This window comes from Chelonoidis abingdonii, chromosome 9 (assembly GCF_003597395.2).
Source record: "Chelonoidis abingdonii isolate Lonesome George chromosome 9, CheloAbing_2.0, whole genome shotgun sequence".
Classification (NCBI taxonomy): Eukaryota; Metazoa; Chordata; order Testudines; family Testudinidae; genus Chelonoidis; species Chelonoidis abingdonii.
The window spans coordinates 25,077,083-25,096,089 of record NC_133777.1 but is presented as its reverse complement, the minus strand read 5'-3'; the positions used below and the strand labels follow the sequence as shown (position 1 = coordinate 25,096,089).

General features: G+C 45.8%; 1 protein-coding gene across 1 annotated transcript in view; it reads left to right on the top strand.

Moving 5' to 3' along the window:
- The first annotated feature begins 9,877 nt into the window (after window positions 1-9,877).
- LOC116835497 (transmembrane protein 104-like) overlaps window positions 9,878-19,007 on the top strand; it is a 94,120-nt gene continuing 84,990 nt past the window's right edge. Inside the window, exons 1-3 of the mRNA XM_032798374.2 lie at window positions 9,878-10,280; window positions 14,311-14,432; window positions 18,560-18,647. Of these exons, the coding sequence (XP_032654265.1) occupies window positions 10,248-10,280; window positions 14,311-14,432; window positions 18,560-18,647 (243 nt within the window). The 5' untranslated portion in view covers window positions 9,878-10,247. The remainder of the gene's footprint in view (window positions 10,281-14,310; window positions 14,433-18,559; window positions 18,648-19,007) is intronic.

Here is a 19,007-nt window from a genome sequence, read left to right as displayed (position 1 = left end):
TGCACATCATAAATAAGTCATGATCACTTGTACCTAAGTTACCATTAATTTTTAGTTCTGTGATCAGTTTCTTTTTATCTATCAAGACGCGGTATAATATAGAATTCCCCCATGTTGGATGCAACACTTTTTTGAGCTATGATATTGTCATCTTTTATAATTAGAAATTCCAAGGAAGTTTTAATACTGGGAGCATGAGACCTCCAGCATATATATCACTCAGAATGAAGTTCCCCTGGGTCACACAGGTTTTTCCCCCCTACACATTATAGATAGGTGCATAAGGATCTCTTCATCCTGTTCCCTAGTGTGATTTGGTGATCTGTAGCACCTTGTGCTTTATCTATTAGGACACTAATCCACAGTCATTCAAGATAATTTTCTTCTGAGTTGTCAGTGACTCAAAACCAGGTAATGCTATTTGTGACATAAAATGCCACTCCCCTGCCTTCTGTTCACTCAATCCTTCCTAAATTAGTTCTAACTATGGAGTTTAACATTCCAATCATGGGAGTCATCCCACCAGGTTAGGGTGACCAGATGTCCCAATAAAATTGGGGCTGTCCCAATATTTAGTTTTGTCCTGCATTCTGACCGATGTATGGTTAGGGCGCCATTTGTTGCAATACTTTGACTCGGTGCTGGAGGAGTACACTAGTAAGCGCTCACTTGGGGTCCCGGCAGTGCTTATTTGAGGCTGCTCCCAGGAAATGTCCAGCACAACCCTGTGGCCCCCAGGCACGGGCAGCTGGGGGTGGGGGAGGTCTCTGCATGCTGCATCTACCACAAGTGCTGGCTCCATAATGGCAATGGGAGCTGTGGGTGTAGACAGGGCACAGATTCCCCCCTGGCTGCCCCTGACCCTGGGGTGCTGCGTGCTATTCATGCCCCCAAGTAAATCCTGCCCCCACATCTGCCAGCCAATGGCAGCTGGAGCCAGTGCTTGTTGCAGGCACATCACATGGAATGGAGACCCCACTGGCCACCGCTGACCTTAGGAGCCAGAGGAACCTGCCAAGTGCTTCCCAGTGGGTGGGAACCATTCCCCAAGTAAGCGGCAGGGCTGTGGCTGGGGCTTGCTCTGGGCAGCATCTGGGGCCGTGTACTTGTGGTGGGGGTCCGGGGCCATTCACCCGCAACCCGTGGCTTGCAGCAGGACTGGAGCAGGGACTGTGTGCCCCTGATCGGCAGCTTCCTCAGGCTTTGTATCCTCCTTCCCCCATGGCTCCTGTGGGGCTGGGGGTGTGAGCCTGTGGCTGCCCTCCACTCCCCATGTGTCCCAATATTCTGTTCTTGTCATCTGGTCACCCTACACTAGGTTTCAGTAATATCAACTAGATCAAATTTCTGCTCATGAATGAGCAATTCCAATTCCTCTTTATTGTTACCCAGGCTCCTAGGTGTAATATGCAATGAAAGAATTTCTTCTCTTCATGTCCTTTAGTTTCTTGATTAATTTTGTTCTCTGCATCTTCATTTTGTGCAAATTGAGTGTTTGTATCTTCCCTCTTTTTATCTTCTCCTTTTGTTACTAGTTTAATGCTCTCCTGACTACTCTAATTTGCCTGTTCCTAGTCCTCTTTCTGCTGAGATGGAGGCCAACCAACCTATGCCATCTCCTCTCCCCATAAAAGGTGGACCAATATTCCACAAAACCAAAACTCTTCATCTTCCCCCACTTACCTAGACAATCTAGAATATTATTTTGAGTATCGAATCCTCACTAGGATTGCCTGACTGACTTGGATAGTTGGAGACCTCTTTGTGGACAAGCTGGATTTTCTTACAGGTTGGGCTGAGCTGCCATCTGCTGGTGTGTCCTGTATATCTCTCGGTTATATCCACTGGATCTTGAGAGGAGATTCCCAAACCTAAGCCATTCTTTTTAGGTGACAAATCTGAAGAACTGTCCCAGATTGAGGCGTCATTAGAGGAGGTTTTAGAACCAATTGGTAAATTAAACAGTAATAAGTCACCAGGACCAGATGATATTCACCCAAAAGTTTTGAAGGAACTCAGATGTGAAATTGCAGAACTACTAACTGGTATATAACCTATAATTTAAATCAGCTCTTGTACCACATGAGTGGAGGGTAGCTAATGTGATGCCAAGTTTTAAAAAAGGCTCTAGGGGAGGTCCCAGAAATTACAGGCAGGTAAGCCTAACATTAGTACCAGGCAAATTGGTTGAAATGATAGTAAAGAACAGAAATATCACACACATAGATGAACACCATTTGTTGGAGAAGAGTTAACATGGTTTTTGTAAAGGGAGATCATGCCTCACCAATCTACTAGAATTCTTTGAGGGAGTCAACAAGCATGTGGATAAGGATGATCCAGTGGGTATAGTGTACTTAGATTTTCAGAAAGCCTTTAACAAGGTCTCTCACCAAAATTTCTTTAGCAAAGTAAGCTGTCATGGCATAAGAGGGAAGATCTTCTCATGGATCAGTAACTGGTTAAAAGATAGGAAACAAAGGGTAGGAATAAATGGTCAATTTTCACAATGGGGCAAGGTAAATAGTGGTGTTCTCCCTGAGGAGTCTGTCCTGGGACCAGTCCTTTTCAACGTATTCATAAATGATCTGGAAAAAGGAGTAAAGATTGGGTTAGCAAAATTTGCAGAGGATACAAAACTACTCAAGATAGTTAAGTCCAAAGCAGACTGCGAAAAGATGTCACAAAACTAGCTGACAAGGCAACAAAATGGCATATGAAATTCAATGTCGATAAATGCAAAGTAATGCACATTGGAAAACATAATTCCAACTATATATATAAAATGAGGGGGTCTAAATTAGCTGTTACCACTCAAGAAAGAGAGCTTGTGGAAAGTTCTCTGAAAACATCCACTCAATGTGCAGCAGCAGTCAAAAAAATGAACAGAATTTTGAGAATCATTAGGAAAGAGATAGATATTAAGACGGAAATATAGTATTGCCTCTATATAAATACATGATACACCCACATCTTGAATATTGCATGCAGATGTGGTTGCCCCATCCTAAAAAGATATGTTGGAAAAGGCACAGAAAAGGGCAACAAAAACTATTAGGGGTATAGAACAGCTTCCATAGGAGGAGAGATTAATAAGACAGGCTTTTCAGCTTGGAAAAGAGACAACTAAGGGGGGATATCATAGAGATCTACAAAGTCATTACTGGTGTGGAGAAAGTAAATAAGGATGCATTATTTATTACTCCTTATAACACACGAGCTAGGGATCACAAAATGTGTAGTTGATCAGGAGAGTCAGGGATGGGACGGGGCAGCATGTTAGAGAGGGGTTTTTTTTCTGGTGGTTACAAATAGGTATTGGGGTGTTGCTTTTTCCTTATTGTTGAATAGGGGAGAAGTCCTGTTATGGAAAAGGTCAAGAACCACCATCATGTAACAGAATCATAGAAGATTAGGGTTAGAAGAGACCTCAGGAGGTCATCTAGTTCAACTCCCTACTCAAAGCAGGACCAACCTCAACTAAATCATCCCAGCCAGGGCTTTGTCAAGCTGGGCCTTAAAAACCTCTAAGCATGGAGATTCCACCACCTCTCTAGGTAACCCATTCCATTACTTCACCACCCTCCTAGTGAAACAGTGTTTCCTAATATCCAACCTAGACTTCCCCCACTGCAACTCGAAACCATTGCTCCTTGTTTTGTCATCTGGTACCACTGAGATTAGTCTAGCTCCATCCTCTTTGGAACCCCCATTCAGGTAGCTGAATGCTGCTATCAAATCCCCTCTCACTCTCCTCCTCTGCAGACTCAGTAAGCCCAGTTCCCGCAGCCTCTCCTCATAAGTCTTGTGCCCCAGCCCCCTAATCATTTTCAGTGCCCTCTGCTGGACACGCTCCAATTTGTCCACATCCTTTCTGCAGTGGGGTGGGGGGCCCAAAACTCAACACAATACTCCAGATGTGGCCTCATGAGTGCTGAATAGAGGGGAATAATCTTTTCCCTCAATCTGCTGGCAATACTCCTAATGCAACCCAATATGCTGTTAGCCTTCCTGGCAACGAGGGCACACCGTTGACTCATATCCAGCTTCTCGTCCACTGTAATCCTCAGGTCCTTTTCTGAAGAACTGCCGCTTAGCTAGTTGTTCCCCAGCCTGTAGCAGTGCATGGAATTCTTCCATCCTAAGACTAGGACTCTGCACTTGTCCTTGTTGAACCTCAGATTTCTTTTGGCCCAATCCTCCAATTTGTCTAGGTGACTCTGAACCATATTCCTACCCTCCAGTGTATCTATGTCTCCCACCAGCTTAGTGCCATCCATGAACTTACTGAAGGTGCAATCCATCCCTTCATCCAGATCATTAATGAAGATGTTGAACAAAACTGGCCTCAGGACCGACCCCTGGGGCACCCTGCTCGATACCGGCTGCCAACTGGACATCCAGTCATTGATCACTACCCCTTGAGCCCGATGATCTAGCCAGCTTTCTATCCACTTTATAGTCCATTAATCCAATCTATACTTTTTTTAACTTGCTGGCTACCTTTGGGAGGGTTGGGTTGCACACTTAGGGGTCACTAGGATCTTAGCCCCAAACTGGGGGAGTCTTTCTCATTCCAATTCTGTTCAGTTATTTAACTTCCTTATTAACAACATGCTCCCTTGAGGAAGAGACTTCAGTCTTTCATTGTTTTCTTTTGTTTGCTGAGTCATTCCACCAATTTAAACTGCACCCTTCTGAATTGCTGAGAGAACTATTATAAATGAAACATTATTCGCAACTTACTGAATCAAGTGAACTTACTGAAATTTTCCTGACGTGAAAAATAAGAATGGTGAGGTAGCAGATGCCTTTGTGCTCAGATGGTCCCAAAGATGGATTATCACTTTACAGACTAGATGTCTGCTGGCCTAAGAATATACTTGCTTAGGGTGCCAGAGATCCTAGATTCATATCCCCCAAATGCTCAAGTGGCTGATGTGAAGACTCAGGCCCCTTTTGAAGTTTTCTTTATCCACCAAGGGGTATGGATGAAATCCTAGGCCTTCAGGATGTCAGACTAGATCAGTGTTTCTCAGTCTTTTTGATACCAGGGCCCAGCTTGCTGCATTCCGAAATTGTGTCAGGGACTGGCACTGGTCCACGGACTGGATGTTGAGAAACACTGGACTAGCTTGTCATAACTATCCTTTTTTTACCTTAAAATCTATGGGTGTGGCCCTGGTTTTGACCACAATGGGTCCAGGGTTTCACTTTGTGAATCTGTCTGCTGGAAGGGTGCTCTGCTGCATTGCTGTTGGAGCTCTGATTGCTTCTTGGGCTAGGATTATTTTATTTGACAAATGGCTTATGATCTCCAGAGGGGCTGCACTTGTATTCAGAAATAAGAAGGTTTAGGGAGCTTGAAAGAGCAATCCTGCTGTGGGTTGAAAGTGGCATTTGAGGATAGAATATCTCTATGGGCCTCACTCTGGTGACCCAGTAAGTGGAAACTGGTTTATGTTGCATTTAAAGACTTGTGTTTTAGTTAGCGGTGCTACCAGCCTGAACATATTTGTCATTCCTCTGATATCTCAGTACCCTGCTGTTGTGCCAAATCTCATTAAATCAGTCAGAATTGCTGCAGCTTCTCTTGTGGGCATGTTTCTCTAGCTGCTTCTTTCCTTACGGTCAACCAACTCCTATGTAACTGGGTTGAGTCTCCATATTTGTGTAAATCTGGACATTTGCCCTAATTCACATCTGGATCACATTGACCGTGTGGGCAAAGGCACACATGGACACGGTCTATATCCCACCTGCATCCTAAATAAACTCTTTAAGCCTTCAACAGCTCCCCCTATCAACACATGTTCTCTTACAATTTTGGGTGACCTTCAGTTGGAATGTCAGGGTTCTTATTTTTTTTGTGTGTGTGTCTTCCTGTATCCTTTCTGTATTAAGAGCCCCCATCTCTAGAGATGACTGCTACTGAACCTTTTGGATTCCTTCCTTCCGTCTCTGCTAGGTGAACAGCACGTAAAAGGAAAGTTGGTGTTGCTTATGGTACACAAAATGTAAATATACTGGGACAGCCAGATCCTCAGCTGGTGTAAATCAATGCAACACCATCTGAAGTCAAAAGAACCATGCTGTTATGATCCTGTATCTCTAAAGGGCACTTGAACAGCTGAAATTCCGTGAAAGTGTTTGGTGAACTTTGAAGGAGAGGTCAAAAATCAGCTTGAATGCGTACCAAAGATTCTAGCTCAGCAGGAACTGGATGTTGTCAGTTAGCCACTTGTCTTGTTCCAGATGCCTGCTAAATTAGTTCATGTCTTCATTTTGTCTTATTGACTAACCAAACAGTATAGAATTTAGAATTTAGGAACTCCTGGATTATGACACTTAATTCTGTACAGAACACTTTTAGTCAGCAACAGCTGCCAATAAGTCTCTTAAAGTGAAATTCACAGTACTGTTATCACATTTTCTTGCATCTCCAGGAGGCTGGATACACAGATGAGGGGGGAGAGGCCGCCTGAGCATGCCAGTATGGTGGCCAAAACTTTGTGAAGTAAGTCTTGTTTCTGTATTTCTGTGAATTAGGGCTTGAACCCATGCCTCTTAAAGTCAATGTGAATCTTTGGCTCAGTGTCTAAGAAAAGTATTGGACTTGGCTACACTAAGTTCTTCAGTCCTTGTATTTTCCTACAGACATGTACAGGAAGTGGCAGTGTATTGACCTGTTTTCAGGACTAATCTGTCCTTGGGCTTTCTGCTGAGGTATCAAGGGGTACTTCAAGGGTGGTGATTCTTGTGTTGTGGACATCTAGCCCAGTTCTTATTGGATGACGTCACCAACTAATCTCATTCAGTTGACCAGTCCTCAGATGGGGACAACTTTTGACCAATGTGTATGTGTGTATATTTGGGAGGCTCTCACCAACTTTTTGATATTTTGTCCAATCTTACTGTGCTACAACCATTCCTGAATAGAGAGAGATTTACCCTATCACTCGCAGACTCTTTAGATTTACAAATAGCGCTCACCAGAGTCACTTGCAGCATTATTTGTATTACTGTAGCACCTGGAAGCCCAGCTGAGAGCGAGGGCCCCTCATGCTAGGTGCTGTACAAACACGTGGTAAGAGACGGGCCCTGTCCTGAAGACCTTACAAACTGAACAGATAAGACCAAGGGCAGGAGAGGAAACAGGAAAAGAGAGGTCACCACTCTCTTCTGGAATTGCAGCTGTACAGGTGCGCTTCAGATCATGAGACTGGTGTGTGAAATAAGGGCAGGTTCAGTACCAAGGAAACTTCTAACCATTGAGAAGTGACGCAAGGCAGGTGGCGACTGCCACTGGTAAGCCAGAGAGAAGGGTAAACTAGCTCGATAAAATAAATTGCCCAAACTGAATGCAAAACTCAGGTTGAGGTTTGGAAAGTGCAGTCAACATGATGAGTCCTTTCCCCACAGTATTTCTAGCCTGGCAGCTGAAAGTGGTTCCAAAAAGTATCCAAACTATTGCTTACACTTGAGAGAGGAAACATGGTCTGCGGACTCCAGCCCTGAAGCATATGCGTGCCTTTAAGCAAAAGTAGTGCTATTGAAATGAATAACTCTAGTCACAGCTTGAAGTCACTCATGTGAGAGTGAAAGTGGACAACAGAGCATCACATTTCCAGAGGGGCCTAGTTCAGTGTCCCATTGGTGGGCTCAGGAGTGCCAGCTAGGCCAGCCTGCTAAGCAGCCAAACACAGAGCTCTCAGCTTGCATCACCAGTCTCTGCGCATGCACAGTATGCACCCTGCCAATTGCATCACTTATTACATGAATAAATGAAACAACATGCTTAAGCGCCATGCCAAGTGGAGGTCTATAGCACAGGGCAATAGGAGGGCCTGAGTTCTGTTCTCTCTCTCGTTGAGCCAAAGCATAGCTTTGGGGCAAGATAAAAATAAAGTGTGTGCCCATGCATGGTGCAATGAGAAGTCTCTAGAATTCCAGTCTGGTTAGCTGAATGCAGCGTCCTCTCCTAATTAGCACAATAATTGACCAAACCTGGGAAAACAGGAGTTAATGTGACCTTGATTGCTTTAATTCCATAATTTGCTCTTTTCCCAAATTACTTGAAGAGTAATACAGTGGGAGTGAATAAATATCTCTCAAAGGAATGTGCAGAGGCCATCCTTTTGAACAGACCCTTTGTTATCTCTAAAGGGAATACACTGCCCCTCAGAGCAGGCCAGTTGGCAACCTCTAACTAGGCTTACCCACACCACTAATAAAATCTTTGTCAAGCTGAGCCAGATGTTCAACTGCTTTAAGCCATTGATGTCAATGGAGCTATGCCAACTGAGGATCTGGATCAAGCTAAGGGTTCTTTCACACTGCAAAGTTTCACAGTATTTTGGTGCTGGGGAAAACGAGGTTTTACCCTTCTATCGATATAGTGCAGATTGCAGCTCCATTGATGTGAAGGGGACTTATGGGGAAAAAACTTGTGAAAAAGAAGAACAAACCCTTAAATGTATCAAGCACACATGTGACTGTGAAATCTGCAGTGTTCAAGGGTCCTCGTAGTGCTTTTTCTATGTGCTAGGGCAGCGATGTCACTGCTAGCGCGCTATGCTCAGTGTTGGTGTAATGCATTCATGCTGAGAACGCTTGGGCTATGAGTGATTTCTTTCTTACATTGTTTCTGCTTCTTTTAACTTTGTTTCTTTTAGAATACTGTAAAGGGGACACAAAATATTGAGGTTTTAGAAATGCTATGCTGATTCCAATTTTAACCAGCTGGGAAAGCAGAGATGGTGCCCAAATAAAAGGGGGTGTTATGGTCAAAGCAGGATGCCAGGGTTAACTCCTGACCTTACTGAAGTCCCTGAGAGTTTTGTCATTGACTTCAGTGGGGCCAGGTTTCACCCCAGGTTTTTATTCTGGTGTGTAGTTTTGCGTAAATGGCGTAGTAACTTTTAGGTGCCTTGATTTACCCATCAATGCAGTGAGATAACACTGATCTCATGGGAATTGTGAGGTTTAATTGATGAACTTTAAGATTGTTGACTGAACAGTGCTGTAGAATAGAAGTATTGGGTCTAAGTTCCTTACTTCTAAAACATTGAAATTGCTAATCTGGAATAAATTTGCCATATTTGCATGTTTACTGTACACCATAGAAGAAAATCTCTGCACTGCCATCTTTCTTGTGTAGCAGGCATGAGTTTAACTTGACTGGTTAGCCTGCCTCTTTCACCTTACATGCCTTTCCACTGGGAAAGGGCAGGTTTTTTTTTTTTTTACTGTTTTTGATTCACAAGTTTTGCTTCATTGTCAAACTTGTGTTAATCTGCACATGAAACACATGAAAATCAGTCTGTGCGCTTTCAGTTTAAATCCCTTAGAATGATAGTTTTGTCACGCAGCCTGAAAACTCAGTATAATCCTATGCAGAAATCTGTTCCACTGCTGACCATCTTTGTGGATATGCGTGCAGTGAATGACCAGCTTGTTGACTTTCTGGTTTCAGGTAGGTTGGACTTCAAAGGAAGAGTCTTCTCCTGATTATATTTGTAATCAAGTGAGTTCTCTTTTCTTCAAAAAGCTGGATTTACCTCCATCTCAAACAGGACTTTGTCTACAGCCACTGCTATAGCTGAATGTTTCAGAAGCCTCAGGGAATTTATCTTCACAACACACTTGTGAAGCAGGGAAGTATTATTACCTCCATTATACAGATGGGGAACTGAGGCGTTTAGGTGGTAGTGTGCTTAGTGTTGCAATGCCTAACTGACTTAGGAACTGAAGTCTCATTTCAAAGGTATTTAGGTACTATGGGCCAAAATTATATCAACAGTCAATGAGATCTAGGCACCTAAATGCTTAAATCCATTTTGAAAACGAGACATTAGGTGGCTTTAAAAATCTGGGTCACAGATTAAGTGACTTGTCCACACAAGGTCTGTGGTAGTGCAAGAAACCTCCTCCACACAGAACTTCTGAGTTCCAATCCTAACGTCTTAGCCACATGAAGATAGTATCTCTTGTGTTGTTTATGCAGATAGGATTATTCCTTTCCTAGTTTTAATTCTCTGGTACCTCCCGTTTGAATTTTCCATTAGCTGCCATATACTTTGCAGTCTGCCCCAACAGACTGACACTTAACCCCAGGGCCTTGCTGTAGAATTTCAATCCAGCTTCCCACAGAGTAAATGGGACTTTGACAGTACGTGGGGTATTTAATAAGATGATTGTCCCCATCATTTGATTTTGTTTCTTTGCAGGACATGAAAAAGAAGTGAATGATGGGAGCGGAAAGTCAATATTCACTGATGGTAAAATGCTTTTTCAGAATGACTTTTTTACAGAACAGGTGGATGTAGTGTCCTAGTGAGAGCCCTGCTTTATTCCTGACCAGGATTTTGGAACAACCATAGAAGAGATTGATCTTTGCAATATCTGGAATGGATTCTTAGTTACCCCAACAGATTCCAGGGCAAGACATTGGGAGTCTTGTTAAATAGCCAGTGGTATGTGGCTGTTTGTGCACCACAGGCACGATTGATTGGTACAGCTTATAGTCATCTACCCCACTCCTGAATCTCAGTGCTTTGATTTAAGTGACTCACAGTCAGCTGGGATCCCAGCACTTGCAAAGGGGCTTTTGCAAGATGTTCTGGTAGGTCTTTGACCTCCGTGTTTTATGAGCCTATAGGGCCTGATTCTCATCCACATGAAGTTCTCTTTATGCTGTAGGAGTGCTGTAAAGCGCCCATAGTGTGTAAGGCAGATCCACTGGCTGGTTTTTTTAACCTCTCTGATGCTCAGTCCAGATCTTGGGGGAGGTTCTGTGCTGTACCTCCAAGATGCTCAGCACAGAATGTGCAGCCTGCCCAGGTGTTGTGGGGGCTAAGGTGACTTTGAGCCCCCAGGATCTGTCTAAGTTATGGCACTGTCTCAGCCCTTTTACTTGGTGTAAAGGATCCAGAGTAGGGGGTGGAAATCTCACCTCTGACATAAATGGTTGCGGTGAGGCTCAGACAACTGTGCAATGGGACCATTCTTTTAACAGACTCCCCGACCCCCTAATTTGGGCACCTGATAATCCTGACAGTAATATTATTCAGGTAAGTGAGAAGGGGAGCATAGGGGAGCTAAGTGAACTTCTAGGAGCAGAGCCATAAAATCTTGGTGCAGCAGAGTCAGGGAAAGAGTGGGTGTGGGGGGGAATGTGAATGAGAGCCAGGGAGAAGGAAAGAGTCCGAGGGCTAGGCCTGTGTGATGGAAGTAGCTCAGACAGGAATCTCTGGCCTGTGCTACGCAAGAGCTCAGACTAGATGATTGTAAAGATCCCATCTGGCTTTAAAATCTATGAAATGGTGCAGGTGGCTGCTGAAAAGTGTCCAGCTCTCTGCCCTTGCAGAGTCGTTCTCTGTAGTAGGATTTATTATTTTAGGTTTTAACTGATGAATATGGATAAAGCACCCCAGATGCAGCAACAAACACCCACAAAGAAAAGAAATCAGTGTTTTATCCAATAAACACCAGAAATGGTTACTTTGTTCCTAAGGAGCTTGTTGACACAGCAGTAATTGGACTATGGGGGGGAGTGATGTCTAAAGTGCACTAATACGTTGCATGTTAATTGGTCCATGTGGACCCTGCTGGAATCCACTACAGGTTCCATCGTGCTGTTTCTAAAACCACTACATTAATCTCCTTGCAATGCTTCCTAGTGCACTTTACTCATTTTGGTATATACTTCTGTAATGAGTAATATATATGACTCATCACTGTATATACAAAGAGAGCCCCCCAAAAATCCTGATTTTTGGACTCCTACTGAAAACAAAAAAATGCTAACCCCCTCCCACCCAAAAAATCCTCCTTGGAAAAATTAAATTAATAAACATTGAAAAACAGAAGCCTTATCTCTAGTATACTCGGCACTGCTTTGTGTCTAATTCAGCCTGTTAAAATCTTTGTGCCCGAGTCTTGTTTCACATGAGGGGTACACTGGTGTGTCTCCATTGACTACAATAAAACTTACTCCTGATTTTTTGCTCTTGTAAGTGGGAGGAGAATCAGCCCCTCCCTGCTTTTTAAACAAACTGCATATTTTTGTTTCTTTCTGGTGAGGAGATAAGAAGCAGAAAATCATAGCTGAGGTTTTCATCTCAGGTGAAGTTTTCAAGGCTGAACAGTTTAAAGCAAACAAAAGCCAACAATAATAAAAACCCAACAACAATAATTTGTCCTTTGAGTTGTGAACTGAGCCAATCTGATGTAGAATCACTGAGAGAATCAAGGCCCACAAAGTCATTTTCAGAGAGAGACATTTCAGAAGCTAGTGGCTCTATAAATAATGAGCGCTAGTTATACTGGTGATGCTGAGATTTTGTCTGGGAGTGGGGCAAGGGAGGGGAGAGCAGGCAGAGAAGGACTATCTGAGAGTGAATGAGTTCAGTGAACCATACAGTACATGATCTCCTTCTGGTAGTGCATCCCCAGCTGAGAGAAAAAGCACAGGATGATCTGAGCCATTTCTGGTTTGCTACAGGAGTTTACTTCAGCTAGAAATTAGTCATGAAGGCATAAATTAAATCAGCTCCCTGTAGGACCAGGCTTGTCAAGGTCTTTCTATAATGGTGACTCAAGACTTTTGTGAAGCCACTTCTGGGAGAGGCTTTGCAGAGGTCAGTGAGAATGGGTAAAAGTAACTTTCAGAACTTACCGGTACTGCTGGAGTCCTGAGCAGGGGCGTGGCCTCATCTGGAAGAGGCATGGCCTCTCAAGATTTAAAGGCCCTGGGGCACCTGCTGTGGATGGGAGACCCAGGGCCTTTAAATCAACCAGGGGCTCCCAGTTGAAGAGGTGGCTGGGAGCCCCCCGGGGCTTAGGGGCGAATTAAAGGGCCCAGGGCTCTGGCCACCGGGGGGAACCCCGAGCTTTGCGGGGCTGGGGCAGGGATTTAAAGGACCCAGAGCTCCTGCTGCTGAGGGGAGCCCTGAGCCCTTTAAATCCTGGCCCCAGCCCTGCTGCCAGAGCCGGCGGGGATTCTAAGGGCTCTGGGCTCCCCGCAGCTGTGGGGCACTCTGAGCCCTTGAAATCCCAGCTGGGGACGGCATTCAAAGGGCTCTGGGCTGCAGGCAGCACTGGGGAGCTCTGAGCCCTTTAAATTCCAGCCGTGGCCGAGATTCAAAGGGCTCTGGGCTGCCCGCAGCCGCGGGGAGCTCTGAGCCCTTTAAATCCCGGCCCCAGCCTGGCCGCCGGAGCTCGCGACTGAGGTTCAAAGGGCTCTGGGCTGCTCGCAGTCCCAGAGAGCTCTGAGCCCTTTAAATTCTGGCCCCAGCCCAGCCGCCAGAGCCGTGGCCAGGATTCAAAGGGCTCTGGGCTGCCTGCAGTCGTGGGGAGCTCTGAGCCCTTTAAATCCTAGCCGTGGCCAGGATTCAAAGGGCTCTGGGCTGCCCACAGCAGCAGGGAGCTCTGAGACCTTTAAATCCCCGCCATGGAAGCCAGTGCGGTCCAGCACCGCGTTCTGGCTCTTGCTGGTACACCGGACCGGACCGGCTTACTTTCACCTCTGTCAGTGAGCACCAATCAAAATTGCTGAGGATGAAATTCACCTCTGTGCAGAGGGGCTGCAAGAGGACTGTGAACCATGCAAGTCCCACTTTGAGGGCTTACGCAGGGAGCAAGTAGGGAGTAGGCCTTGATTTGGTTCTCTGCATAAGGGAAAATTTCTCCCATGAGACTAAATCGTGCCCTGAACAAGAAGCATGTGGAAGGGGAAGAGCTCCAGATGTGTACCATCTGCCCTCCTACCAACCCCCCCACGTTCTCGGTGAGGTGTGGAGCTGGGGGGTTACTGCTACTGTCCTTGTTGTCATGCACGGAAATGCCATGTGGAATAAGCATGTAAAACAATGTTCATATCAGCATTACGTTAGTTCTTCCACCAGCTATGTGAAACGTCTCTGGGGTTGAAGGCAAGCAGAGAGCCCATGGGATGTTGCTATGCAGGCTGAGCAGGGTGAGGTGACCAGTGGGAAGTTGTGGGAAGGTCCAGGGCCTCTGTGGAGGAGCTGATGTGGTCTCACCTATTCTCTATCTATGGCACATAATAATTTATCTCCTGTAATATTTTGGTCTAATTTCCGTTGCTAGGGTTAGCGTGTGGGTGCTGGGTGGTGTTGGTGGGCTGCGATAGACAGGAAGTCAAACTGCATGTTCTGGTAGGCCCTTGTGGCCTTCAATTCTATGACTGTGGCCCAGTGTTCGGGTAGTTGTCACCAGGCTCTCACCTTCCCCCTGCCCCCCTCAGGCATTCTCTGCTCATTCTTATGCCCATCTCTTTTACTCTAGGTCGGCATGATGTATGTATTTAACTCAATGTTCGGAGTTGGAATCTTAGCCCTGCCCAAAGCCTTTGCTGATGCAGGCTGGCTGACGAGCTGTGTTATCTTGGCACTTGCCATGGTGATGAGGTAAACTATAGAGAAACACCTTTTTACATGATCTCTCCTTCCTATCCTAGGGTTTAGTTGGGACCCACGCCTACTTTGCAACTCTTCTAACTGGGCTGTGTAACATGAAGTGGTTTAGATTCATAGATTATCAGGGTTGGAAGGGACCTCAGGAGATCATCTAGTCCAACCCCCTGCTCAAAGCAGGACCAATCCCCAAATGGCCTCCTCAGGGATTGAACTCACAACCCTGGGTTTAGCAGGCCAATGCTCAAACCACTGAGCTATCCCTCCCCCCAGTCCAATAAAATGTATATGAACAATTCTGTAATTGTAAGATTCCTTTCTCAGGCTGTAAGTCTTTGGAGCAGGGACGATTACCTCTTCTGTGTTTGTACAGCACCTAGCATAGCCAGGCCTATCCTGATTGGGACTTTTGGTCACTATTGTAATAGAAATATTAAATCAGAATTATTTTTTCTACTTTTTCTCCTGAGTCCCGAGACTATGGGCCAAGGGTGGGCAAGTTTTTTGGCCCAAGGGTCGCATCTGGGAATAGAAATTGTATGGCAGGCCAGGAATGCTCGCAAATTGGGGGTTGGTGTGCGGGAGATAGTGAGGGCTCTGGTTGGGGGTGCGGGCTCCAGAGTGGGGCCAGAAAAGAGAAGTTCACGGTGTAGGAGGGGGCTCTGGGTTGGTGCAGGGGGAGAGGGGTGATGAGGGCTCAAACTGGGAGTGTGGGATCTGGGGTGGGGCAGGGGATGAGGAGTTTAGGGTGTAGGAGGATGCTCTGTGCTGGGACCAAGGGGTTCGGAGGGTGGGAGGGGGATATGGGCTGAAGCAGGTGGTTGGGGAACGGGGAGAGGCTCAGGGGTGCAGGCTCCGGCCGGCATTTACCTCAAGTGGCTCCTGGAAGCAGCGGCATGTCCCTACTCCAGTTCCTACGTGAGGCATGGCCCGGCAGCTTTGCGCCCAGCTCGGCAGCTCTGCACGCTGCCCTGTCTACAGGCACCGCCCCTGCAGCTCCTATTGGCTGTGGTTCTCGGCCAATGGGAGCTACGGGGGGGTGCTTAGGGTGGCGGCAGTGTGCAGAGTGGAGACCCCTGGCTGCTCCACGCATAGGAGCCGGAGGGGGGCCATGCCTCTGCTTCCAAAAGTTGCGTGGAATGGCCCCCGACCTTGCTTCCTGGCAGGAGCACTGGAGTGGGACAAGCCCCAGATCCTGCTCCCCAGTGGGAACTTAAGGTCCGGATTAAAATGGCTGGTGGGCCGGATGTGGCCCACAGGCCGTAGTTTGCCCACCCTCGCTATAGACTGACCAAAGCTATTGGCAAAGGTCCTGCTCTGATTGCCCACCTTATGAAGCAGTGTTGCTGTCCCTTCAGAATGCTGAAGTATAAGATTATTATTACTAGAGCTGTTTATTATCTGCCAGTGCCCCCCAGTGGTAAGCAGTGTGCAAACCTGGAATAAAGTTCATATGTTTATAAACTTATTACAAAGAGCTTCCAATCAATCTCTCTAAGGTCGATATACTGTCATATCTGAGTGCCTCACAGTCCTTAATGTATTTATCCTCATAACACCCTTGGAAGGTAGGGCTGTTATCCCCATTTTACAGAAGGGAAACCAAGGCACAGCTTCCAAGTGACTTACCCTAGGTCACACAGGATGTCTGTGGTACAGCAGGAAAATGAACCAAGGTTTCCTGCATCCCATGCTAGGACCCTGACCACTGGGCAAGTCTTCCTCTCCTAGGCAACAACAGTATCTTTTTAACAGGACTATTGTCAGCACTATAGTGGGTGGAAGGAGGTTTATGACAGAAAGATAGTGTCTGTTCGATCAATCGTTTTCCAGCTGTTATCTCAGAGATGGCTTGGGTTTTTTTAATGGGAAAGGAGGACTAGGACTGTCAAGCCACTCGCTCTGTAAATAAACCAAGGTGTAAAAATAAAATTGAAAGGAATACTATGCTTTTGGCCATGGCCAGAATTTTTTGTACAGGCTTCTAGGCTTGATTTGTAAAGCTCACGTTAAGATCCTTCTGGTCGCCAAGTAAATTTTGCAAAAACATAATTAGTGTCATAGTCACCTTGCCATGTGTTCTAAGCAGCATGTGTTGTGGAGGAACAAGAACGGCTCTTTTCAAACTTTAGACAGAAATGGATGGAGATTGACACTGGATCTCAGATCTGAGTTAGGTATCTAGATTACACAGGAATTTCTGGTCCTATGCACTTGAACCTCAGTGGGTTTTTTTAAAAAAATAAAAAAAATCCTTAAACCCTACTGCCATCTAGAGGTGAAAATGAGAGAAAACAGACCCACATACAGCAAAAGCCCAACAGCTTCAGAATTTGCCAGGCTAATTTCCAGAGGTGTTTAAAAGCAGGGATGGCTCCAGGCAGGGCTGTCCAGCAGGAGCAGAGCACTGACTGGCATGCAGCGTCCAGACATGACGAAGAAGAGAGGAGGGCACTGCAGAGACACATTAGTGCCTCAGCTGTTCTGCCACCCCGCTTTCCTCCGCCCGGCCGTACCATCGGGCCGCTAATGTGCGGGGGTGGGGAAAGGAGGTCATGGGAACCACCACCCATGCGTGGGGCCTGGGCCCTCCTTCACGCAAAAATCAGTGTGGGCCATTTGTGCTGGGAAACGAACCCCATGAGGGGTGGCTGCCGTACCTCCCCCCTCCACTACTGAATGGGGAATGGTTGGGCCCCCACTGGCAGCTGCTCTGAGGGGAAGGGGGTAGCAGGCCTTCCAAGGGTGTTGTAAGGATAAATACATGCCTGCAGAGGGTCCGCTGGTCCTGCGGCTCCACTGAAGCGCCCCCCGTGGCATGATGCGCCCCCCGTGACCGGCAGAGCGCCCCCTATGGCATGACAAGCCCCCTGCGACCGGCAGAGCGCCCCCCATGGCATGACGCCGTGCTGGGGGCGGTGAAATGTCTAGAGCCGCCCCTGTTTAAAAGTGTGTGACTGAGTACAGTTCAAGAAGTGTGTATTCACTCATACCAGTCCAGATCATACAAAAATATTCAGGCTACACAAACTGAACAACATTTCCTGTTCTTACAATATTTTATTCCGAGGAGGATTCAGTTCCTGGCTTTGCCACTGATTTGCTGTGTGATCATGAGCAAGTCACTTTCCCTCTTCTGTGCCTTCCTTACTCCAGCCACCCTCTGTCTTGTCTATTTAGAGCACAAACTCTTTGGGTTATGAGTGGTCTCTTGCTTTGTGTGTATACAGCACCTAGCACAATGGGGCCCTGAATCTGATTTGGGGCCTGTAGACACTATTGTAATGCAAATGAAAGAACTATGAGGCTTGACATATCTTGTGCGATATACTAGTTGAGACCATTGGAAATGACTTGTTCAGCCACAGGCTATGGTCTGTGCATGCAGCAAGTATGAGTCACAGCACCCTGTGCATCTGCGTAAATAGATGCAAAATGGCTGCTCAGCAGCAACAGGGACATGCTCACATGTCTTACTGTACAAAACACGCTTTGCTCCACACACATGCTGCATAGTCCTTTCTCCAGTGATCCTTATTGCAAACATGGGCTCAAAGGAAAAACTTAGACTAGACATGAGATAAAGCCAGAACCTCCAGTCTGATCCCATTTAAGTTTCAGGGGGTATAGTTGGGGAAAAGGAAAGGCAGGTTGTGGTAAAAATCCCTGGGTTCTAACCTGCCCTAATGGGTTTGGTTCCAAATCAGGGCGATAAGAGAAAGAGGGCCTCTTTTCTATTTCCAGTTCAGATTCACCTGACATTTAAAAAAAAAAAAAATAGCTGAAGGGATTTCAGGGGGTCAAATCCAAATGATGGGCCTGTTTCTCCTCTCATTTACACTCAACTAAAATCAAGACTAACTCCACTGAAAACAATGGAGTTTCACTGATAAAATGCAAAGAATCAGGTTCTTAAAATCCAGCCACAATTTTACGTGGAAACCCAAATTCCAGGCTAAATTAATTCAGATCCAGATCTAAACTTCTCCTCATTGTCCCATCTCAGTTAAAGGTCTGAGTGAGATAAATGAATTGTTAGGGCTATTTTTTGCAGTATCTTGTTAAGAATGAAGAAAGCATGCAATATTCCAGAATCAATGTCTCTTGCATTTTCCCCCTAGTTATATAACTGTGACCTTCCTGATTGAAGTAATGTCCTCTGCAAATGCAAGAATTGTTTGGGACAGGAGTAATGACAGCCACAAAGAGGTGAATCTCTTTGTTTTTGTTTTTGTTTACAGTTTTTAAGTATTTTCCCTGAGATTAAATTAGTGCCTCTCTCCATCTGTGATATGAGCAGTGGTGCTCAAGCGGGTAACCTCCAGGTTTAAGCAGGAATGCGGGCAGAGCCTTTTAAGGAAGGTTCTTTGACTCTGCACCTTTGCCTCTCTGCCTCTGTCAGTGTCCAGATTTGTTGACCTTCGGGCTCTACTGCAAATATGATTTTTAAAATTTCAGTCAAAAATTATTATAGAAACTTTTCCCCATTTCTTTGATCAGCTGTACCCAGGACAGATTCCTAAAGGTAGCGGTTACTTCCCTGGAACTCAATTCAAGAGATCTGGGCTC